The 25471-nt window shown below is 37.9% G+C and overlaps 1 protein-coding gene across 6 annotated transcripts in view; it reads right to left on the minus strand.

Annotated features, from left to right (window-relative positions):
• XPO1 (exportin 1) overlaps nt 1–25471 on the minus strand; it is a 70669-nt gene that overhangs the window by 35121 nt on the left and 10077 nt on the right. For 5 of the 6 annotated variants that reach the window (XM_081313730.1, XM_081313729.1, XM_081313731.1 and 2 more), the window contains 7 exons: nt 24329–24401; nt 6217–6278; nt 6065–6109; nt 5800–5981; nt 4667–4715; nt 4464–4583; nt 4227–4355 (listed from right to left, as the gene is read on the minus strand). In XM_081313730.1, the coding sequence (XP_081169856.1) occupies nt 4227–4355; nt 4464–4583; nt 4667–4715; nt 5800–5981; nt 6065–6109; nt 6217–6278; nt 24329–24401 (660 nt within the window). The remainder of the gene's footprint in view (nt 1–4226; nt 4356–4463; nt 4584–4666; nt 4716–5799; nt 5982–6064; nt 6110–6216; nt 6279–24328; nt 24402–25471) is intronic. The other variant, XM_081313733.1, reaches the window with a different exon arrangement.

The following is a 25471-nucleotide window of genomic DNA, read 5'->3' on the forward strand; positions in this document are numbered from 1 at the left end:
ATTTTGAATAAAATAAATAAAATAATTTTGAAATATATTTGGCAGGGGAAAAAGGCAAGGATTAATTTAAAAATGTTACAGGATGCAAGACTCAGAGGTGGGTTTAGCTTACCTAATTGGGAATTATATTACCAGGCTGCAGTAATGTCATGGATGAGAGAATGGATTTTACTGAGGAATACTAGATTATTGACATTAGAGGGACAAGACGTATGATTGGGATGGCATGTGTTCATATGGTATGGGAAAAATAGAATACACAGCTATTTCCAGAGACATCATATCAGGAATTCTTTATTGATGGTTTGGGAGAAAATAAAGAGGAAGAATTACTTGAGTTTTCCAGATTGGCTCTCAATGATGGAAGTGTTAATATACCCCAATGCGAAACATTATAAGATATAAAGACCTACTAACAGACACAGGGAAACTGAAAACCAAACAACAATTAGAGGAACAAGGAATAAAGATGTATTGGTACATGAGAATGCAAATACAATCTAGATATCAAAAAGATGCTAAAAAGATGGTTTTAATTTGGGGAGAACAGACTTAGATGAAATACGGGAACTGAAGAAAAATGGATTAAAAATGTATAGCTACTTATTACCGTATTTTTCGGTGTATAAGACGACTTTTTAACCCATGAAAATCTTCTCAAAAGTCAGGGGTCATCTACGCTGGGTGCTGAAACTTTAGGGACAGGGCTGGCTGGAAAACCTGGAGCGGATCTCCCATTTAGTCTGCGCAGGGAAAGCGGGACCAATTGGAGAAGAAGCTGCAGTCTGTGATTTTTTACAGGCTGGGGTCTGGGCATCTTTCCTTCTAAAGTTGAAGAGCAGCTGTAGTCTATCCCAACTTGAAAGGCAGGTGGGGAATGCTGCAGTCAGAGCAGCTGCTTAGCTCTAAGGACACATTTGACTCAGGAACTGGGAGGGCTGGCTGGAAAACCTGGAGCGGATCTCCCATTTGGTCTTTTTTTTTAATCCCATTTATATCCCGCCCTTCTCTGAAGACTCAGGGCGGCTTACAATTTAAAGCACAAATCAATGTGCTTAGCAATAGCCTTCATTCTATGTATATGCCTGCTTATTAGGGCTTTCACCCCCACCCCCAAAAGCAGCATTATTACAAAGTCAGCTTATTGCTCCCAACAATCTGGGTCCTCATTTTACCTACCTCGGAAGGATGGAAGGCTGAGTCAACCTTGAGCCTGGTGGGATGCGAACCTGCACTAATTGCAGGCAGCTGGTCTTACTTAAGGCTCTGAGCAGGGAAAGCTTTAGAGTGAATTAGGAAAAGTGAAAAAGTGAATTAGGAAAATAGGGAACGGTTGCTGGAATTGGGTATGTGTAGTTTAACGAAGAGAAGGGTGAGGGGTGACATGATAGCAGTGATCCAATATCTCAGGGGCTGCCACAAAGAAGAGGGAGCCAAGCTATTCTCCAAAGCACCTGAAAGCAGGACAAGAAGCAATGGATGGAAACTAGTCAAGGAGAGAAGCAACCTAGAACTAAGGAGAAACTTCCTGACAGTTAGAACAATTAACCAGTGGAACAACCTGCCTCCAGAAGTGGTGAATGCTCCAACACTGGAAGTTTTTAAGAAGAGACTGGACAGCCATTTGTCTGAAATGGTACAGGGTTTCCTGCCTTAGCAGGGGGTTATTATTATTATTATTTAAATTTATATACCGCCCTATTCCCATAGGACTCAGGGCGGTTTACAGGGAAAATTAAAAGTTAAAATACATCACATACAATTAAAATCGATTAAAACTAAGATTAAATTAATCCCTGAACTTAACTAAAACCCATTAATTAAATAATTAAAACCCCTCAGTCTGGGCAAGACAGCTCAAAAAACCCAAGTTTTCAAGTCCCTACGAAATGAGCGAAGGTCGGGGGCGGTCCTAAGCTCCGTGGGAAGCTGGTTCTAAAGGGCCGGCGCGCCCACAGAGAACGCCCTTCCCCTGGGAATAACCCGCCGGCATTCCTTAACCGGCGGTACCCTAAGAAGGCCCTCCCTGTGGGAGCGCACAGGATGGGAAGTTGATGCCGGCAGCAGGTGTTCCCTTAGATAATCCGGACCCAAGCCATTTAGAGCTTTATAGGTCATTACCAGCACCTTGAATCTCACCCGGAGGGCAAGCGGAAGCCAATGCAGCTCACGGAGAAGAGGTGTTACACGGGAGTATCGGGAAACTCCCATAACAACTCGCGCAGCTGCATTCTGCACCAGCTGAAGTCTCCGAGTGGTCCTCAAGGGCAGCCCCATGTAGAGCGTTGCAGTAGTCTAGCCGGGAGGTCACAAGCGCATGGGTGACTGTGCGTAGGGCATCTTGGTCCAGATAGGGCCGCAACAACGGGGGGGGGGGGAACACCTCACCCCCCCATCATTAGTGGTGGAACAACCTGGTTTATCCGAGATGCCGATATGCACAGCCACTCAGTCTTGGCAGGATTGAGTCGAAGCCTGTTTCTCCCCATCCAAACCCGGACCGCTTCCAGGCAACGGGACATCTCGTTGAGTGCATCACTGGGTTGGTTTGCGGTGGAAAGAAAAAGTTGGGTATCATCAGCGTACTGATGATACCCCACCCCGAAACTATATGGTCCCTTCCAACTTTATTATTATTATTAAAGTTTAATCCACTTGCACTGTTTTATGTTTACATGTTTGATGACAAACAGCCTTATGTTTATAAGTGACAGTTTTCCTACTAAGTACCTGCATGTCATAAGCATTTGAATTAAAATTACCATATTAAAATCAAATCTGATGTTTTTAAATTTTTATTTGGTGTCGTCTTATACGGCGAGTATAGCCCAAACCCTATAATTTAACAGGAAATGTAGGGGGTCGTCTTATACGCCCAGTCGTCTTATACGCCGGAAAATACGGTATATAGGGAATTAGAGGAGGAGCAAGTTAAGGAGTCAATGATAAAATGGTCAAGAAATTTTGGATATACAATTGAATTAGATAGATGGCAGCAATTGTGGGAAAGAAACTATAAACTGACAATGGCGACAGCGTATAAAGAAAATATTTACAAGATGTTCTACAGATGGCATATGTCTCCAGAAAGACTAGCTAAAATGTTTAAGGACAGATCTATGAAATGTTGGAAATGCCATCAAATACCAGGCTCTTTCTATCATATGTGGTGGACGTGTGCAGAAGCTAAAACCTATTGGAACATAATCAAATCATGGATAGAAAAGATGATACAACAACGTATAGAATTAAGACCAGAAATATTCCTGTTGGGTATTTTACCAGAGAAATATAGCAAAGAGAACACATATTTGATTATTCATATAACCACTGCAGCTAGGATTGTGTTTGCACAAAACTGGAAGGCACTGAAAGCTCCTCCAGAAAAAGAGGTGATCAGGAAAATAATGGAATGTGCGGAAATGAATAGATTAACAATGATAATTAAAGATAAGACAGAGTCAGAGTATTATGAAATTTGGGGAAAATTTTATGAGTGGGTGAAAAAGAGAATATGCTTAAAAGACAGCTAACACTAATTTAGATGGAAGAAAAATGAGATAAGGATATTATCATACCTAATATAGACATTGAAAATCTAAGGAGAGGAGCTGCTTGGACATCACCCCTGAATTGTATCGGAAGAGGAATAGGAGGGAGGAAAGGAGAGGAGGAAAGAGAGTAGAGGAGGGGGAAGGAAGTAGGGAAAGAGGAGAAGAGAGGAAGAAGAGGGAAGTAGGAAAGAAAGGAGAAAGGGAGAAAGTAGAAAAGAGGAAAGAGAGAGAAGGAGGGTGGATACAGTGAAAGGGGAAATGGACGAGCAGCACCCAAACTTACGTGTATGTATTTATGGCGATATATTTGTTGACTTGTTTGTGGAAGAAATGGGAAAATAAAATTGAATATATATATATATTTTACACAAATATATGAATTGTCCGGTGTGACTACTGCCTGTTTGATAGCCTTCAAGATAGGCTGAAAACAGGAAATAAAGATTTGCCCCATGGTTGGGGCCTAGCAAGGTAATCTAAATAGTTAACATTTGAAACATATATATATATATATATATATATATATATATATATATATATATATATATATATATATATATATATATATATATATATATATATATATATATATATATATATATATATATATATATATATATATATATATATATATATATATATATATATAAAATAGTTGAAGGTGGAAGTTACCTGTTTCAACTGCATCATGGTTAAAGTAAAGAGTGTGACAAATTGTTCCTCATACTGACTCACACTGACACCAGCAATTTCTGTCAGGCACTTCAATGAAACATTTCGGAACATAGGAACATTTAAAAACTATAAAAGAAGAAAAAACAACATAAGATGCAATGTCTTGTTTATTAGGCACAGTCAAGAACTATTTTTTGCTCTCAGTAAATTAATTTATACATAGCAAATACTCACTTTGTATATTAATGTACTGATCAATTTGGTCTCAAAAATATAGCCTAGGGGAATCCAGTTGAGAAATCGAAGTAAAGTTTCCAATGTTGCATGAACAAGAGGAGCATTTTGAGAGTTCTCCTATTAATAAAATGATATGTGAGCAAATTCACCTATATTGTGAAGTGGTACCTTACAAATAACAATTATATTATAAAACTTACCATCACAAATTGACATAGCTGAAATATCTGTGAGAATTCATTGCACATGCTAGTAGCAAGAAAACATAATCAAGTTTAGTATTAGGCAATTTATTTACCACCTTAATATATAGGACTGAAGTGGAATATAGATATTAATGCATTTCACAAAATATAAGTTATGGTCATGTCAAAAAATAAGTAGCACCCCATGTAAGAGTATTTTTTTTAACGTATGGGGACATGGCAATATTTTATTTTCATTCAAACAATATACAATGATAAGATTAATTAATCCCCAAAGACTCTTTGGAATAGTCCTTGTAAGCATCCAGGAGCTCATGAATGGGAATCACCCTCACCTTGGATGGGCAAGTTGTTATTGAGAAGGGGAGTCACAACAGAGAACTCCTGCCGTCTTGTCCACTCCCACTGCACCTAATGACATGAGGGGCCCTTCAGCAGGGATTCTCTAGCTGTTTGTTATTATCATGCCATATTGTTGCCAATACAATAACTAAATACAAATTAAATGATAGAATAAACATTTAAGCTACTTTTTAAAATAAAAGCTTCAACTTTTACAACTTTAAAATAATACACAGTTAAATTACAAAAGGATGCTTGTGAAATCCTTATAAATATATTCAAGACAAAGACAGTGATTAGAAATCAGTTCAACAGTCTGTGTATCCATAAGAAACTGGAAATCTTCAGATGTTAAATCTAAAAAAATGGCTAGCCCCTTTCTCCCAAAAAAGAAAGGGTATTGATAAAACTGGCAAAATCACCAAAGAAAATTCTGCAGCTTCATGGAAGATGCAGAATGATGGCTTAGGTAGAAAATTCTGGACAAAATAGAGCAAAACTCATCTCATTTTTTAAGTGAGGCAGCTCGGCTACTATGGAGTTGTCTGGGCATGTATCTTCTTTGGCACAGAAAGGTGAGAGGGGGACAAACTACTTTTGTCTATGTTAGAGGAAATGGGAAGTAATGGCTCCTTGAAATCAAGGACCAGAATTCAACAAAATGTATCTTAACTGATACTACTTTCTTATGTTCAAGGCTCTTGACATTAGGTGAAGAATTTGATTTGCCTTTCATTACAATTCAGAATTGCATTTCTGGCATATTCCTTATATTAATCACTTGCCTGTCCTTTAAATGTTTGGCTTTCACTTGAGTTATCTGTCCACTGGAAAAATCAAAAACTTCTTCACTCAATAGCTTCAAGATGACCATGTTGTTCTGGCAAAGACTTTCACTTGTTCTGCTGGCCCCAACAATATCACTGATGAACGTTGGCCAATGTTTTGGCCATTCTTGTTTTAGAATCTGCAAAACATTAAAAGTGAATACAGTGAATAATTATTACTCCAGACATAAATTAATATATAAAGACCAGAAATTCGACCCACCTGAACAAGAATCATGTTCAATTTCCCAATGTATACTTTCTCTTTCTGAATGAGGGAGAAGGGAGAGGATAAGAGAGAAAAATAAGAAATTAAGACATATCCTATTTCATTTGCAAGGACCATCTTCTTATCCCCAAGGAACTCTTACTCACTTCAACACATGATGGATCAGAGGAGGTCTTGATAATTAAGCCAACAACGTATTTTTTGATACCTGTAGACATTAAACAAAAATTACTTAATAGTAAACAACAGCAACATAAAAAAAAACAGTAAACTATCATCTGCCAGTTAGGTTGCATCAATATTACATACATGCATTCACATATAACGATCTTACTAAAAATGAAGACACTGAACTTCTGAAACTTTAGCAACTAAAGGTTTAAATGACAACTGAAAGAGCCCCAAAGTTTAATTTCCTGGAGACTGGGCTTGGGAAGCCAGGAAACATAATTCAGTTCTTGGTAGTCACTTATTTGATAAATGGCAAACTTTATATTATATATTCTCTCCCAAGATTTCTATGCTGCAGTACTAACTTTTCCTTATCTAACATGTTCCCTTAAGACTCTCAACTTTGAGGTCCGGTACGCAGTTAAGCGTCATCAATGTTCAAGACTGTACTTCATCTATCCATATTAATCAGATATGGAGTTGGATAAGCAATTAAAAATGTGTTTTATAAATCTAATTAGTGACTACATTTATTTCCATCAATTTATGTGCAAGTACATTTCCTTAGGACACCTATACACACTCAACGACTTTTGGCATAATTTATCATCAAATATACTTCTTCCACGAACAGTTACTATTAAGCAATTATAAAGTAACCTATTTTATAAATTTTAGAAAACACAGGGGTAGAAATCTATTCTATTATTATTTGCATTCAAATTTTTTTTCTTCTTAAGCTATTAGAATTACATTTTATTTATCTGAATATTAGGATCTGGCTCTTTTTTGCACAGTTAAGTGCCCAGATGCTTTCTGTGACAATGTTTTAGAATGTGAGTGGGTCTGAATGTAGTAACCTGCCTGCAAGTTTATGCAGCCATATATTGGGGGGAAAAGAGTCGTTTCTAAATTATTTCTAAAACACAGTAAAATTCTGAGTTCCAGCTCCTGCCAACCTAGCAGTACGAAAGTGTGCAATGGCAAGTAGATTGATAGGCACCACTTATGTGGGCACATTAATGGAGACATGAAAGAAGCCCCCAACTGGGCATCCCCCAGGCAACAGTGATGTCACTGGCTAATTCTTGGTGCTTCCAACATGAGTGAGTAAAATTCTATTCCATCTTTTCAGCATTCTTTTCCAAGCTATAAGGCAACAATTTCCACTAAACAGTTTCACATTCCCTTTCCAATACTGCCATTTCTTCATTATTCTTGCAGATGCAATGTCTATACTAAATCTAGCTTTGGTATGAACATTTCTGATAGTTGTAATACAGCTATTAATAAGTCCCCTTAACACAATAGATTATCCTTCTTAATTTTCCATGTGTCTGACTGTGGAAAGCCATAAGTCCTGCTGCTCTTGCAAATTGTGGCACCTGTGTAGTCAGATTATCATATTATTTTGGATTATCTAATCTTAGTTGACAATTCTTCAGTTCTCATCTACTAATCCCTTTTCGTTTTCTATGGTTCTATTTTGTATTTTGGAGCTTTCTGTTTTCCATCAGCTTTCCTTTTTATCCCAATCACCTTCGCTTCCAATTCTTTCTCAAGAGCAATAATTGCATTTCCTTACCAATCACAGCACCAAGCTATCCAAGAAAAAAAGAAGTGTTTCTTTGAAAAACTTGCTATTTACAATCATATCAATATAGAGACCCATAAATAGCCTCCCTCCACAAAGTTCCACTAAATTTTCAAAATGTAGGAGAAATGTTAGCAGGGTATTATAAGAAGAAAAATGGAAAGAATGAATGTTAAGATTTTTTAAAAATAATTTTATTAAACATAAGAATTAAAAAAACAAAAATTAAAATAAAGAAAAAGTGTAGGCATATATAAAGAAATGACTTTATCATAAGCATAAACAATTTTAGTAAATTATCACTTTCTCTTAAAATACAAATTATTTTTTCATATCATTCTTGTAGCCCGTTGTTTTTAAATCCATTTTCAGATCAGTCTCAGTCTTATATGGTAAATCTTGTTCTTCTTCCATACCGTTTCTTTCTCTTTTTTTTAAAGTATCCATTACGGCAGACACTCTTAAAATTAACTTTAGGGTCCATTGTTCACAAATAACCTTTATTGCATCCAATCTGTATTAGGAATTCAAATTTAGTCTATTTGTAACTTTCCAAAATCAGCATTCTAATTACTCTTTTGCTGTATATATATTTTTAAAAAAATTCTTTTTACAGTCTTTAAATTCATATTTAAAATTTACTTGTAACTTCTGATGGGGAAAAGATGGGTTAAAGAGCTTTCCTGAAGTGGCAGCCCAGGTTGAGTTGTTTTTTGGGGGCAGATTTCCAGAAGTCTGAAGAATTATCTAGATCAGACATGTCAAACACAAGGCCCAGGGCCCAGATCCGGCCTGCGAAGTTGTTTCATGTGGCCCGCGAAGCCATCCTGGAAAGAGTGAGGGAACGGTCCCCACTGCCTTGGCCCTGGCCCAGGCTGGCTGGGAGCCAATGTACAATTTCGTGGTGGCCATCTATGCTGAAACGCATTTAGTCTTAGCTCCACAAGGCCGTCTGGAAACAGTGAGGGACCAACCCCTGCTGCATCGGCCCCACCCCCTGGGCACCCACTGGGGAGGTATCACCCTTTGTGAAGAATGAAGAGATGCACCACTGCCTGGAAGTGGCCAGCACATGGCCCTGCCTACTTCGGGCAGGCTAGGGGCTGAGCAGCGTTGCGCTTCTCTTCAGATTCATGCCACCTGGCTCAGCCTCTCGGCACTGTGAGGAGAGCACCTCGTTGCCTGCCAAAACCAGGCAGGCTGGGGACTGGGCAGCACTGCGCAGGTAACATTGACGCTCATGCTGTTCACGGCATCCCCTCCTCAAGAGCCCACCAAGCCGGATATGTGAAATAGGCGAGGGCCATGTGCTGGCCACTTCCAGGCAATGGTGCATTTCTTCATTCCTCACGAAGGATGACACTTCCCCAGCTGCGTTTCTTGCCTGTTTTTCTCCCCCCCCATCTCAAATATTTTCCCACCATTTGAAGAAAGGAAGGAAGGAGAGGGAGGGTCTGAGGGAAGTCCTGCCTTAGTCCTTCCCTGCTGCCCTTTCACCATCCTCTTTCCCCCTCCTCCTGGCATATCCTGGAGGGTCTCCCATCCTATTGCTAAGGAAGCTTTGGATACAAAGCCAGGTCTCCTCACATGGCGAGGGAGTGGGCCTCCCTCTTAACTTTGCCCTCGTACCCATCATGAGCAACCTGGCTAAGGAGAACAAGCACAGCAGCAGCCTTGAGGGCTGGGCTGGGCATTTGACCTCCGTGCCACCGTCCAGGCCCCCCCTGCATGGCCTGAGAGGAACAGTGAGGCTCCTCCAGTAGACCATGCCTTGACACTTGCCCTGGTACCATCTCCTTCTGCCAGAGACCCTCAAATCTGTCCCATTCCCACCCAGGCCCCCATAGGCACTCTTGACATGAACGATGTAGCCATGCCCACCCAGTAGGCCATACGCACTCCAGACACGGCCACCCAGTAGGCCACAACCACCCACCCCCACCCCCAAGGGCAACCGCAATGCTGATGCGGCCCTCAATGAAATTGAGTTTGACACCCCTGATCTAGATCATGGGTGTCACTTGCTGCATCACATGATGTGTTGCGACATATCATGACTTTTTTTGCATTGCCGGAGCTGGGGTGGGCGCGGCATTCACATGATGCAACCAGCCCGCAGTTTGACACCCCTGATCTAGATGTAAGGAAAATCCAAAAATAAAATAAAATAATAATAAAAAATAAATATATATAAAAAATAAACTCACACGAGCTCCGGACAGCTGGTGCTTGCAAGGTCACAAAAAGGATGTTCTTGGGATTGCCTGGTAAATAACCATTTGGCAGGTGGGGTTTCCATCGCGTTCAATGTTATAGTTCAGCCAAGACAAACAAACACTAAACCTGACCTATTTTATAAGCACTTTATTTAATTTATTAATCTTTAAATTGAAGAGAGGTTTTCCTCAATCATGAAGCCTTATCTCCTGGTGATTTTCAATATTTCAGAAGTTATTTGGGACTAAAAAAAATCAATTTGGGATTTGCCTTTAGCTTTTAGAACAAGAAACAAAGTTTTAGATTTTTTAATTTTCTTCTTTGTTTGGGACTATGCATTTTTATTAATAAAGCACATTTCTGGAGATGGAATTTTTATTAAAATATTGTTATAATCCTTAGAAGCTAAGTTTGAAAAAACTGAACAATTATTGGACAATAAATTGGATGGTTAATGTGGATTGTAAACAAATAAAATATAAATTGGAAATTAAAGATAAAGGACATTCTTATAAATGCTTATGTTTTAAGTCCTCTGTTGTTTATTGAAAGAGAAAGAAGTTTCTTGTGAGCATTGGTGGAGCAGTGGGCTAATGCCTCCTTAAGTAACACCAGCTGCCTGCAATTAGTGCAGGTTCGAGTCCCACCAGGCTCAAGGTTGACTCAGCCTTCCATCCTTCCGAGGTAGGTAAAATGAGAACCCAGATTGTTGGGGGCAATTAAGCTGACTTTGTAATAATGCCGCTTGGGGGGTGTGTGAAAACCCTAATAAGCAGGCATATACATAGAATGAAGGCTACTGCTAAGCTTGTAAGCCGCCCTGAGTCTTCGGAGAAGGGCGGGATATAAATGGAATTAAAATAAAAATAAAATAAAATTCTGATTTAATATTAAAAGCTAAACAACAAAATACAATTGTCTTAAAAGAAATCTTTATTGAAATTTGCGAAAAAGAAAGGATTCCGTTTTACCAGGTGCAAACCAGGCAAAATGGGAAGATGTGACCTTAATTTTCCAGAGACTGAGGTTTGAACTCTATCTCATCCAAAGGATTAGCGTATTTTCCGGCGTACAAGACAACCCCCTACATTTCCTGTTAAATTATAGGGTTTGGGCTATACTCGCCGTATAAGACTACCCCTCTTCCAACGCACACCAAATAAAAATTAAAAAACATCAGATTTGATTTTAATATGGTAATTTTAATTCAAATTCTTATGACATGCAGGTGCTTAGTAGGAAAACTGTCACTTATAAACATAAGGCTGTTTGTCATCAAACATGTAAACATAAAACAGTGCAAGTGGATTAAATAATAATAATAATAATAATAATAATAATAATAATAATAATAATAATAATAATAATAATAATTTGGAGCGGACCTTGGAGGTCATCTAGTCCAACCCCCTGCTAAGGCAGGAAACCCTATACCATTTCAGACAAATGGCTGTCCAGTTTCTTCTTAAAAACCTCCAGTGTTGGAGCATTCACCACTTATGGAGGCAGGTTGTTCCACTGGTTAATTGTTCTAACTGTCAGGAAGTTTCTCCTTAGCTCTAGGTTGCTTCTCTCCTTGACTAGTTTCCATCCATTGCTTCTTGTCCTGCTTTCAGGTGCTTTGGAAAATAGCTTGGCTCCCTCTGCTTTGTGGCAGCCCCTGAGATATTGGATCACTGCTATCATGTCACCCCTCACCCTTCTCTTCGTTAAACTACACATACCCAATTCCAGCAACCGTTTCCTATTTTCCTAATTCACTTTTTCACTTTTCCTAATTCACTCTAAAGCTTTCCCTGCTCAGAGCCTTAAGTAACACCAACTGCCTGCAATTAGTGCAGGTTCGCATCCCACCAGGCTCAAGGTTGACTCAGCTTTCCATCCTTCCAAGGTAGGTAAAATGAGGACCCAGATTGTTGGGGGCAATAAGCTGACTTTGTAATAATGCTGCTTGGGGGGGGGGGTGAAAGCCCTAATAAACAGGCATATACACAGAATGAAGGCTATTGCTAAGCACATTGATTTGTGCTTTAAATTGTAAGCCACCCTGAGTCTTCGGAGAAGGGCAGGATATAAATGGGATTTTAAAAAAAAAAGACCAAATGGGAGATCCGCTCCAGGTTTTCCAGCCAGCCCGCCCAGTTCCTGAGTCAAATGTGTCCTTAGAGCTAAGCCGCTGCTCTGGCTGCTGCCTTCCCCACCTGCCTTTCAAGTTGGGATATACTACAGCTGCTCTTCAACTTTAGAAGGAAAGACGCCCAGACCCCAGCCTGTAAAAAATCAGACTGCAACTTCTCCAATTGGTCCCGTTTTCCCTGCGCAGACTAAATGGGAGATCCGCTCCAGGTTTTCCAGCCAGCCCTGTCCCTAAATTTTCAGCACCTGACTTTTGAGAAGATTTTCATGGGTTAAAAAGTAGTCTTATACGCCGGAAACTACGGTATTGATTTTTTTACCAGAAATGTTTTACAATAAAGATGGCACATATCCCCCAACAACCCCCACAATAAATGAGTAAATAAATCTTGGCACAGCTTTATGAATGATTATTTTGTTTGAGATAGAAAATATTTGGGTGTAATATTAATTTTGACTATTGGTAAGTATGTGGATTTAAAAAGTGAAATCTATGATAGACTACATCTTTAATGAGATTTTTATAAGACTGTAAAGATGAATGTGTAATTGAGATTACGATATTTTGCTATGATGGATGAACAGAATAGAGAAAATAATGGGTTTTTGTTTTCTCTTGGGATTACATCACTGAAACAACATAATAGAGATGAAAGAAATTTAAAAATTACTAAGATCGTATTTTGATAAATGAATTGATGGAAATGCTAAAATGGACTATTTTGGTTATTGTAAGGCTTTATTTGGGTTTATTTTTAAACTAGAGATGTTTATAATCTTGTTTAATGATGAAGTACTTTTGAATTAATGACTAGATAATCAATTTGTCTAAGATTATAGAAACTTCTTTCGCTAAGGATTGAGGAAACTTGATAAAAGGCACTGCAGTTTGATGCTCAGAATTTTGACCAAAGGAATCTTGAACTACCTACATGAACTTTGCCAGGGGAAACCCAGCTTAATCAACTTTTTCATGAGTAGGTTTGAGTTTTTACAGTAGGAATCTGTAAAAGCTATGGATTAACTCTTCATTAAAAAGCCCCAAATGTAATAGTAATGGTATGACTATCATTGAAGAGCAAAAAGCACAAAGCAGAAATAAATGGGATAAGTCATTTATAAAGGAATATAAACAATGTTACTCCAAATTCTGTATCAGAAGCTACTTGTTTTTTATGCTTAATTCAATTTTAGTAATGTACAATGAAGTTGCCAAGATTACAAGTAATCTCAGATTTAAGACTGAAATTACACAAGAACAGCACAGAGCATTAAAATAATATTGCTTTTTTCCAAAAATTTCAAAAATGCATCAACAAAATAATTGAAATTGATTAAATTGATATCTAAGAGATGATGGAATCTAAGGGATGATATGTAACTAATTAAACCTCAACCAAAGGATAGTTATAACAAAGGTGATCAGGATGTAGCCTAAAATTGAAAAATATCCATGGTACAGAAAGAAGATGCAAAAAGGCATTTTCACAATCTCACCTTAGTGATAGTAGTAGGGCATATTCAATTAAGATGAGCGGCAAAACAAAAAGGATAATTTGAAATGCTCCACATGTTATCCAGTGCATAATTAATTCATGAAATATATATTCTACATTTTCAAAATAGGAATAGTTATTATATTCCTTGTCTCAGAGTATCTTTTATCATTACAATCTAACTACTCAGCTACAATATACAGCATAATTGCTATAATTACTATACATTCTAGTATCAGTGTTGTTCAACTTATAAGTTTTACAACTTATCCCTGTTTTTATATAATTTATATTTAGTCCTAACAAATTCTTTAAGATACCACTTTCGTTTTGAGTCCAATACGGTCTTTTCCTAGTGATTTAAACATCCATTCTAACCCTTCTTGCAGCCATTGATGTTCCATTAAAAGCATAACAATTACACATCACCGTATTTCTTCTAAAGAGTTTACAGAGATCTCATAACTAACTTATTATTTTTATAGCATTATTATATATTATTACAATTATTCAACAGATTTATCCTTGAATCTGGAAGTCTTACAGTGCATTCAGAAAGTATTCAGACCCCCTTCACTTTTGACAATTTTATTATGCTGCAGCCTGATTCTACAGTTGTTGAAATTCATTTTTTCCCCTCATTGATCTACATTCAGTACCCCATAATGACAAAGTGAAAACAGAATTTTAGAAATGTCTGTAAATTTATGAAAAAGAAAAAAACTAAAATATCACATTGGCATAAGCATTCAGACCGTTCACTCAGTACTTTGTTGAAGCACCTTTGGCAGCAATTACAGGCTTGAGAATTTTTGAATATGACGCGACAAGCTTTGCACACCTGGAATGGGGGATTTTCTGCCATTCTTCCTTGCAAATGTAGATGGCAACCATCATTAGACAGCCATTTTCAGGTCCCTCCAGAGATGTTCAATATGGTTCAAGTCATGGCTCTGGCTGGACCACTCTAGGACATTCACAGAGTTGTCCCTAAGCCACTCCTACTGTATGTTGTCTTGACTGTGTTCTTAGGATCGTTGTCATGTTGGAAAGTGAGCCTTCGGCCTACTCTGAGGTCCTGAGCGCTGTGGAACTGGTTTTCATTGAGGATATCCCTGTACTTTGCTCCATTCAGCTTTCCTTCAACCCTGATCAGTCTCCCAGCCTCTGCTGCTGAAAAACACCCCCACAGCATGATGCTGCCACCACCATGCTTCACTGTTTGGATGGTATTGGGCAGGTGATGAGTGATGCCTGGTTTCCTCCAGACATAACGTTTAGGACTGAGGCCAAACAGTTAAATCTTGGTTTCGTTGGACCAGAGAATCTTATTTCTCACAGTCTGAGAATCCTTCAGGTGCTTTTTAGCAAATTGGTGGAGGGCTGCAGTGATGGTTACCCATCTCCACACAGGATCTCTGGAGGGAAGTCATAGTGACTATCGGGTTCCTGGTCACCTTGCTTTACTAAGGCCCTTCTCCCCCGATTGATCAGTTTGACCGGGCCACCAGTTCTTAGAAGAGTCCTGGTTGTGCCAAACTTGCAGCAGAAATTTTATAGTAGCCTTCCCCAGATCTGTCTCTGAGCTTTGCAGGCAGTTTCTTTGACCTCATGGCTTTTGCTCTTCAACAGTTTGCATTATCAGCTGTGAGGCCTTCTATAGAGAGATATGTCCTTTCCAAATCATGTCCAATTTACCACAGGTGGACTTCAATCAAGACATAGAAACATGTCAGCAACCATCAAGAGAAATGGGAGGCACATGAGCTAAATTTCATGTGTTGTTGCAAAGGGTCTGAATACTTATATCAATGTGATATTTCAGTTTTTTATTTTTAATAAATTTACAGACATTTCTAAATTCTGTTTTCACTTTGTCATTATGAGGTACTGAGTGTAGATTAATGAGAAAAAAATGAATTTCAACATCTCTAGAATCAGGCTGCAACATAACAAAATTGACAAAATGAAGGGGGTCTGAATACTTTCTGAAGGCACTGTATTTGGTTTCTGCTGTTGGAAAGATACAGTCTGGGAAAACTCAAACCAAAGGAGAGGTTGTATGTGCACAATGTACACAAACTAGACAACCACATTTCAACTTAAGAGTGCTTTATAAACCAGGTCTATATGGCTAATTTAGTATTAAGTACACAGCGCAAACTCAAAAAAAGAATCTGGATAAGCATATTGTGCTAACAGACACTAGCTGTGAAGGCTAAATACTTGATTTTCAAGGAATATAGTCATCTATTTTAATATTATGTCATAATTCATGTAGCATCTATATTACCACATGCTTCTTTGAACTAATAGACTGCCTACCATTTAGATATGTTATATCATCAATATAAGATAATAAAGATTTTAAGAAAAAAGCCCTAAAGCAGGGATATCCAACCTGTGCGCCATGGCCACTACAGTCCGTGGCCTATTCACAACCATGCCACGTGAGTGGCTGGCTGGTGTGTGTACAAAGCTCCACTCATGCGAGTGCTACAGGCATTTGGGGCTCCACCTGCGTTACTGTCATGGGTGCTCTTGGTCCCACTTGCATGAGCAATGTGTGCTCATGCGCCCACAAGTGCACGCACCTGCCCCTCCCACAAAACCATCCCGTCTTTCCCCCTCCCACTTCCGGGCTGCCAACCCGGAAAGGTTGGGGAATTCTGCCTTAAAGAAAAGATAATATTGAAGTAATAGACCTTAATGATCAAAATAAGTCTATGATTAGAGGAATAATTCCCAGCATATCAGAACTGCCTTATGCAGATCAATTATTTTGGTCAATCACATATTTCTATAGTATATTCATTTAACAATGAAAAATATATTCAATTACCCTGCTCCACACAATATGCATATTCATCTTTGACTTGTTAGCCACCATTCTTTCCCTTCAAAGTAAAGGTAGTGTGAATGAAACACCATGGAATCAAGGAATAGATTAGGGATCCTTGGTGCTCTCTTGAGTTTGCTTGTTTTCTTGCAGATGTTTCATTACTCAACATCATCAGTGCTAGCAAGTTTGGGTAATGAAACATCTTCAAGAAAACAAGCAAACTCAGAGATCACCAAGGACCCGTCATTTTTACCTGAACTACAAATATTCTCCTTTATTGGAACAAATTGTTTTAAAAATAAAAAACCTCTCCCTGCACACCTATCAACTCCAGAATTCAATAAACAAGATTATAGGACAGGCATGTCAAATTTGCGATGTCAGGCGACATATCACGACTTTTACCCTATTGCCAGCAATGGGCTGGGTGCGGTTTTGGCGTGACGCATCCGGCCCATGGGCCGGCAGTTTGACATGCCTATTATAGGAGAAGCAGCAAATCAGTTTGCCAAAACGGCAAAAATAGCACTAGATAAAAAGATTAAGTGTTTTGCAAATGGAATTGATTTTAAATCAACAGAACAATAAACCCTATAACCCTAACCATCTCTCTCACAAATTTATACATGCTACTGGGTAGAAGACAAGGTCCATTTTATAGGTCTACATATGTAGGACCTTTCAAATCAGGGTGCAAATCCGTTTCTGTGAGAGAACTATTAGCTAAAATTTACCATAACCAAGAATATACCTGTGTGCCTGATTCACTGCTCCTATATAAGTCCTCACTTAGCAACCATTCAAAGTTATGACACACCTCCTCAGAGCTGCTTATGACTTCCTTTTAAAATTGCAATCATGTGATTGTATTTTGGGGAATTGGCAAGTTGCTTGCATTTACAGCCGCTAACAGCATCCCATGGTCACATATCTGCCATTTTGAGTGCTTTTTCCCCAGAAGTGGTTCAGTAGATGTTCATAATAACATCTCCAATAACTTTTCAATGATCGCACATAGACCTAAATGTGTAAGCTAATATTTATCAGAACTCTGCAGGATTTCTAATATGTGGTAAAATTGCCTATTTTTCAGTATAGATTTGCCAAAGTAATTTATTTGGGGATGCTAATTTATGATTTTTAAATGAGACATGGCAAAAAAGATTAAAAAGAATTGTTTTTTATTTTATCATATTACTGTACATTATATTACATACAGAAAATAAATACAAAATAATGTAATTTCAGAAAATTGTGTGTGTGTGTGTGTGTGTGTGTAATCAGAGATTATACAGTCTCTTACATAATAATCTCTTAATTATATAATTGTTAATTATATTAGACAACCTCTGTCCTATTGGGTCATCATTTCAGAGATATTTCCTTACCTAAACAGAGAAACAAAATGAGCACAAGTAGGCAACAAACAGTGGGAGCAGGAATGACCTCCAACTTTTGCCAGTTTCCCCATTGAGCTTCCTTGTGGGAAGCTGGTGGGGAGTATCAGAAATTTTCCTTCTCTCCCATTTCCTTCCCTGTCACTGTCTTCCTCTCTCTCTCTCCCTCGAATTCCTGTCATTTAATTGGTTCTAGAAAGCTTGCAGGAGAGATTGAAGAAGCCAACAAGAAGTTGCATGTCTAAGGCCAATCAGCAGCTAAGTGGCTACAGCTGGGTGAGGGAAGAGAGCAAGGGAGTGCACAGGGATGGGGGTCAGGAATAGTACGTGGGGTGCATGAGAGATACTGTGTGGGTTGGAAAGGGTGTGTGGGTGTTATCATAAATGCCCCATGGGTTGTAGAGGGTGCACAGTATGTTAAGGATGCCTGGGAATGTACGAGAGGTATTGTGCAAGTTGCACAGGACATGTGGTATGGGTTAAGAAGAGGGCAAGGGTATGAGAGAGGTGCCACAGGCAGATCAACGATGACAAATGGGGGGGAGAGCCCAAGGAGTATTGCATGGTTGGGAAAGGTCTGTGGGGGCCACTGTGGTCAGGAAGTGTGCACAGGACTGTGCAAGAGATGCCGCATACATTAGGGAAGGCACATGGGAGACTGGGAAGATGTGTGGCTTGGAGCAGTACACAGATGATGATGTATGGGCTGGAAATGTGTGTGTGGGTTCCTTCATTCCTTTCTCCCACCAGCAGGGTAGGTAAGTGTGTATTGCTGGGTGGGAAGAGAGAACGGATTGTGAGACTTGCTGGGAAACTCATCAAATGTTGAAAATAAAAATCACATATCCAAAGAAGAAACCAGTAGCATTGAAGCAGCCACAACTTCCTCAAATTTATTCCCTCTAGAGTCAGAGTCCCCAGATTTCAGATGTATTCTGTAAGTTAGACCGTTTGAACTAGTTTGGTTCAAAAACTGTTGCCCTATAATGCACCCCAGGGCAAAGGTCATGACAAGAGTTTTAATATTATATAGTCATTATGTAAAATGAGTCATAAAATTAATAAATATAGGGTGAGAACCCACATTGCTAGTTAGTATATGGCCAACAAATGTGGATATCAATCATTCTAGACACATTCTTCTACTTTAAATCTCTTAAAACAAAAATCATGAATTTCATGAAATTTAGTTTTTATTCTACAAAACATATTTGAAAACACATATACACAGATGCCCATTAATAAATTCAGTCAAGATCAGCTACCAAGATAACAAACAGATTGTCTCACCCAACACCAAATTTGTTTTTATTTATTCATGGTTTCTTATAGAAATGATTTCACACATAGATAAAACAAAAATTTCTTTTTAAACGATACTAGGGAAATACTTTACTTACAAAGAAAAATCTAGAAGTTGGACTTTGACAGTACAATTCCAAAGGACATTACATTGGTAAATCACTGAGATTGGGAACTTAATGATTATCCTTCCCCAAAGTACAAATTAATAATTGCTAAAGACAACCAGCTTATAAAAATACTACTTAAGTTACATCTAATTGTTCCAATTCTGCCATATAGAAATGTCAAAAATAGACTTACAGCAAATGCATTGTGAAGTAAAACTTTAAAATCCCTATGAAGTATGAAAGCATTTTAGTGAAACATATTTTGTCACAAACAAGCAAGAAACCTAACCACTGGAAATAAAAAAGTCCCTCACTGTTTAACAGTTAGCCACTGTTGTAACAGCTAAGTATGTTAATGAGGATTAGTGAAGCTGATATGAAATTTCTGCTTTTTTCCAATATAAGACCATATATAAGTACCCAAATGGATAGTCTATATGATTAATATTCTTACCACAAACATAGGGTTTAATTATCTTCATTTCCTCAATTACATATTAAAATGTGTAATTTGATTAGCAGACAAAAATGAGATGATTAGAGTACATCTGCAACATTGCCTTTTTTGGCAGAACATTCCAAGACACTATGGCTTTAAAAAAAAGGATACCAGAAAGGAAGAACAAAAAAGGCAGAATTTATTAATGTTCTGTATTTCTGTAGCTAAGACACTTTAGAACAGGGGTCTTCAAACTCGGCCCTTTTATGACTCATGGACTTCAACTCCCAGAATTCCTCAGCCAGGCACACTGGCTGAGGAATTCTGGGAGTTGAAGTCCATGAGTCATAAAAGGGCCGAGTTTGAAGACCCCTGCTTTAGAAGTTAAATGCTGACATTCTCAACTGTTATAAACAGAACACAATACTCTAAGTCAGGGGTGTCAAACTCAATTTCATTGAGGGCCGCATCAGCATTGCGGTTGCCCTCAAGGGGCCGGGTGGGTATGGCCAGGGTGGGCGTGGCCTACTGGGTGGGCGTGGCCAGCTCTACATCATTCGCATCAAGGGTGCCTATTTGGGACCTGGGCAGGAGTGGGACAGATCTGAGGGTCTGTGGCAGAAGGAGGGTCTCTGGGCCAGGGCCGTGGGGGCCATTCCCTCACTGTTTCCAGGATGGCTTCGCGGGCCACATGAAACCACTTCGCGGGCCGAATCCGGCCTCCGGGCCTTGTGTTTGACATGGCTCAAGGTTGACTCAGCCTTCCATCCTTCCGAGGTAGGTAAAATGAGGACCCAGATTGTTGGGGGCAATTAAGCTGACTTTGTAATAATGCCGCTTGGGGTGTGTGTGTGTGAAAGCCCTAATAAGCAGGCATATACATAGAATGAAGGCTACTGCTAAGCTTGTAAGCCACCCTGAGTCTTCGGAGAAGGGCGGGATATAAAAAAATTAAAATAAAAAATAAATAAAATGTCTGCTCTAAGTAATACAAAAAATCAGGGGCGGGGGGGAAGTATTGGGTGTTTATTGCAATTACTGCAGATATCTTACTTTCATAAGAATTTCTGAAACTGGAATTTTAAAGCTTAATATCAAAATATGAAACTTCTAATTTTGCTTTGTGGATAACTAATAAAAATAGGTATCAACTTCCTAGAAGGGTGTACAATTATGTACACTTATCTGCCCTGCAGAATTGTTTTGCCAAGTCTAGTAATCCCTATGTTATATCATTATATTAAAGGATATTTCTCATCTAATTTTGTCCACAAAATTCTACAATCCAAAAGCTTCTGAATTCAGGCAAAAAGATATTTAAGTTCATCTGCATATACAACACTTGTCTATCACTCCTTAACTGAAAATTTTATCACTAGTGTAAAATGCATTTGGTTTAAGGAGCTGCAGACAGATGTTTTTTTACCTTTGAATCTGTATAGCCCTAGTTTTTGACTGTTAATACACAAAACCCAGGGACGCAAGGTAAATTTTTACCAAATGAAAATTGTCAGGCAATGGACTATATAATGTTGTATAACAATCATAAAAGAACCATATAATAATATCCACCCAACCACTTCACTATGCAGAGTTGGATGGAGTCCTCTGAAGAAAGTCAAAAGAGTTTGGAAACAAATCTCTGTAGCAGTGCCTGCCCTCTGGAATGAGGTTGCCCCCAAACCCAAATTGCCCTCACAGTTACTCAAAAGAGCAGGCCTTTGGAGAAGAGAGTGAGACTCCTTACTTTATTCCATTGGGTCTGTCACTCTTGCCATCTTTTATTGATTTTATTGTAATTTCTTGGCTGCTGTGAGCCACCTCGAGTCATTGGGAGTTGGGCAGCATACAAGTGTAATAAATTATTATTATATTTATAACGATAAGGACTACTTGGATGAGACACGCTAATGGCAGATATAACAGTGTACTCTCAACCAGCAGTTTGTATAAATAAAAAATAACCATTATTTGCAGCCATACCCTGAAAGTTCTATTAAACCAGCTAGAATTTGCCAGTTTAACAAAGCAAAACTGAAACTATTCTGATAGCTTGCATTTCACTGAAACAAAACTCAACACAGATTCAAGTATTTTGGCCATAGAAACTAGCAAAGGAACAAACCTCTTAATTTGAAAAATGCTGTGCAACCACTATGACACAGCAAAGAAATATTGAAAATGTAACTCTTTGCTATTATATTTATTTTTTATTTATTAAATTGGTGTGTTGTCCATCTCCTCTAGAGGCAATTCTATTATATAGAGGTCATAAAATCGTGCAATAACACACTGACAAACATGACATAGAAGATAGTGGCTTCTATAGCTCATATCTCCTTTTGATGTCTCTAATTCACCTGAAATATTTCCAACTCACCCATAAAGCTCAAAATCTCTCCTTCCTACCCAGCACCTTTTGCTGCTTAGACTGCAGAGGTCTCTCATAATAGTAAGTCACATGGTGGTCATATAGTCAATGCCCACCTCTTCCTCTTACAAACATGAGTTGGGAAATGTGTGGTCCACAATCAATTTAAAATTAATGCCTTATATCTATCATTTCCCTTGGACTACCACCAAATATTTAAAAGCAATCTTTGGGCAAACTGTTAAATAAAATGCAACCATAACAGAAAATGCACTGAACTCTCAGCAATTCTAGTACCTCTAGTGATTTAACCTTCACTTCAAATCCCAGCAATATCTTCTAAAGTTATGCACTGGAATCTAGTGGTTTGATATATTTAGTCAACTGGTTCTACTTCAATATAATCTCATCAATTGCAACTTCTCCCGGTTTCAAGCAGGAAATTTTCCAAACCATACTTCTTAAATGTAAAGACTGTGCATCACTCGCTTATTACTCTTTCTGTAAAATGCAAGGACTTTAGATGAGTAGTTTTAGTTGACTAAACCTTAGCCACATTATTTGCAAGTATATAGAAACTGAGTATCTGACCAGCAGACTTTACTTTGAACAAAAGGCACTCCCATATCTTTCTGACAAGATGCAAGATTTTAGCATTTGTTTAAGTTTGTCCAAAGTGCTATGTAGATATAATTTGAAAACATTTAAATTTATCTAAAAGTTCTAAATTAAATAAAGGTGATGTTAGCATTGGACACCATAGGAACATATAAATTATAGGTATCTTTATTGTCCCCAAATAGAACAACAAACTGTCATCTGATGGAAATTCTCTGCCTTAAAAACTCTGTATAATCTATATTATATACATTATTTCTTCTAAACATAAAATGTTTTTAACCCACCTGTTACTTTTTATAAATAACTCAAGGCAGTGAACATATCTAGTATTCCTTCCTCCAAAGTTATTCAGCTATCTTTCAAGCCTAAGATGGACCCAGAACTTTCAGTTTCTTAGTTTCTAGCCTTAACCACCAGACCAAATCGGCCCTCTATCTTTTATTTATCACTTCAGTAATAAATAAATTCAGGATTTACATGAGTAAACAAACAAAACATATAAATACCTTCAGAAAGTCCACTTCCAGGTTACAGCACATGCCTTATGTCTTACTCTATACAATAAACTCAAATTTCTATTTAGTATGTTAGTTGAATTCCAAGTTTTTATGTAAGGATATTAACTAATCGGTCTCATTCTGATATCTCTTTCACTAGCTTGCTGAAGCTAGTATAACACGTGTGATATACATATTTATAGTAGCCCCAGTTCTTCTGCTCTAACCTCAATCAAGAAGCCAGACTAAATGCTAACAATATTATATGCAAGACAGCAAGCAGTTTTTGGATGGCACTGAATTCAGCTCATTTAATATAATCAGCCAATATCGGAGCCTTCTGCTTAACAAGGAACCCCTTAACAAACATTCTGCAAATATCAACTCTATCTTTCCCATAACTTAAAAGGTAACACTGGAATATGGTGGCTTAGGATGTTTTAGAGCGATTGCTGGCTTGTGTCTCCAAAGCACTGGAAAAGTAAGTGTCTCAATTTTAACCAAGACTTCTTTTACACACCAGTGATTTCTAAAGCAACTATTCTTGACATTTCTATTACAAATTCATTTGTCAGTGTTAAAACAGCTGTCTTAACATAGGATGGTATGGTATAAACAAGTGTTCTACTGAGGACATGATGGAAAAAAGAAGAATGAAATCAATCATTATCATTTATTACACACATGCTTTACAAGTAGACCTGAAGCTTGCTTATCACAAATACAAATGGCAATTAGCTAATGAGGGAGTAATAGGTATGAATATTCACATTTAGATTAGATTGAATAACAATACTCATGTGAACTCTGTTGTTTAGACAAATTGGAAATCAAAAGCACACAAACTTTATAAATAACAGTGTTATTCCAAATAACATTATTAATCTGGCATTGTATTATGATAAGATTTCTACCACCTAATCATTAGGTCCTAATGCACTGAAAGTAGTTAGTTAGATACAACAGATCATATAAGACCAGGTACAATGATTAGGAAAAAAAAGAGCCACATGAGATCCGCATCTTAAAGAATTATGTTACCAATCAATCAAAAAAAGTCTCTACCTTCACATTGGTTTCTTGGAAGGATCTTCCACCTTGTTTTTATCACATTTTCCAAGATCTGCAGGCCATAATACTGAAAATTGGAGAAGTGAAATATGTGAATATGCTGGAATTAACAACAACTTTCAGGATTCTCATTTGAGCTGATATCATTCACACTTTATTAAGATTATGTTGATCAAAAACAAATCTATCACCCATTTACTAGCTTTTCCCATGCATTTTCCTCATTTTTCTTTTGCTAGTCTAAAGTCCTGCTGCTTGGTCATGATCACACCAGAGGGGAGCAATTAAAAATGTTTTGGGAAGCCAAATTAATTATCTTTAGGGGAGAAAATCAGCAGTCAACAAAAATCATGGCCTAAATGACTATTTATAGCTTCCAAATATACAGCTAGGTTTAGCCACTTGGGTGTTTATGGGCTTTCTGTCATTTGAATTGTTAAGACTGGGGCTTAACATTAAATCCAGTAACACTTCAGAAAAATGTGCTTCCTAAGAATTAATTGGTGTGTTTCTTAAAGAACAGCAAGACAATGCAGGTTTATTTCAAGGTACAATAATTTCTCCCCTATAACAGCCATAGCTATAGTTTCAATATTAACTTTTGTATTCAGTCAAAAGTTCACCATTTCCATATGTACCTTGAGGTTGTTTTACCTTCCAGGTAAGCCTGCCAACACATGTTTTGAAAGCAATACATTTGTAGGGAATGAAAATTCTTCAACCCATTTTATTCCTTTTATCTCAGCATAAAAATATTCAATATGACCTCTATCATAACTTGCATAGAAATAAAAATATATTTAAAGAAATAGCACAGGAGAGGAGGAAAAGGGGTCAAAGAGTTGCTGATAGTGAGAAGATGGGAGGCAATACCTGAAAGGCAAAATTAGGCTTCAGTGACAAGATGGCTGGTCAAGATTTGGTCAAGAATAAAAGTTCTTCAAGACTGTTAGTGTCTATACAGAATAGGGTAATTTTAATTTCAGCCAGAGGTATCATGTAAGATCATTTTAAATGAATAGCACAATGTAGACTGTCCCAAACTACACTGTGCTTCCTGCAAAAGTTTTTGAGACTTGTGTTAGCTTTTCCTGCATTTTTCTCTCAAAGTTTATTGTTTAACCTCTTTCAGAACTA

The sequence above is a fragment of the Vipera berus genome (genome assembly GCF_964194415.1).
Source record: "Vipera berus genome assembly, chromosome: 1".
NCBI classification, from domain to species: domain Eukaryota; kingdom Metazoa; phylum Chordata; class Lepidosauria; order Squamata; family Viperidae; genus Vipera; species Vipera berus.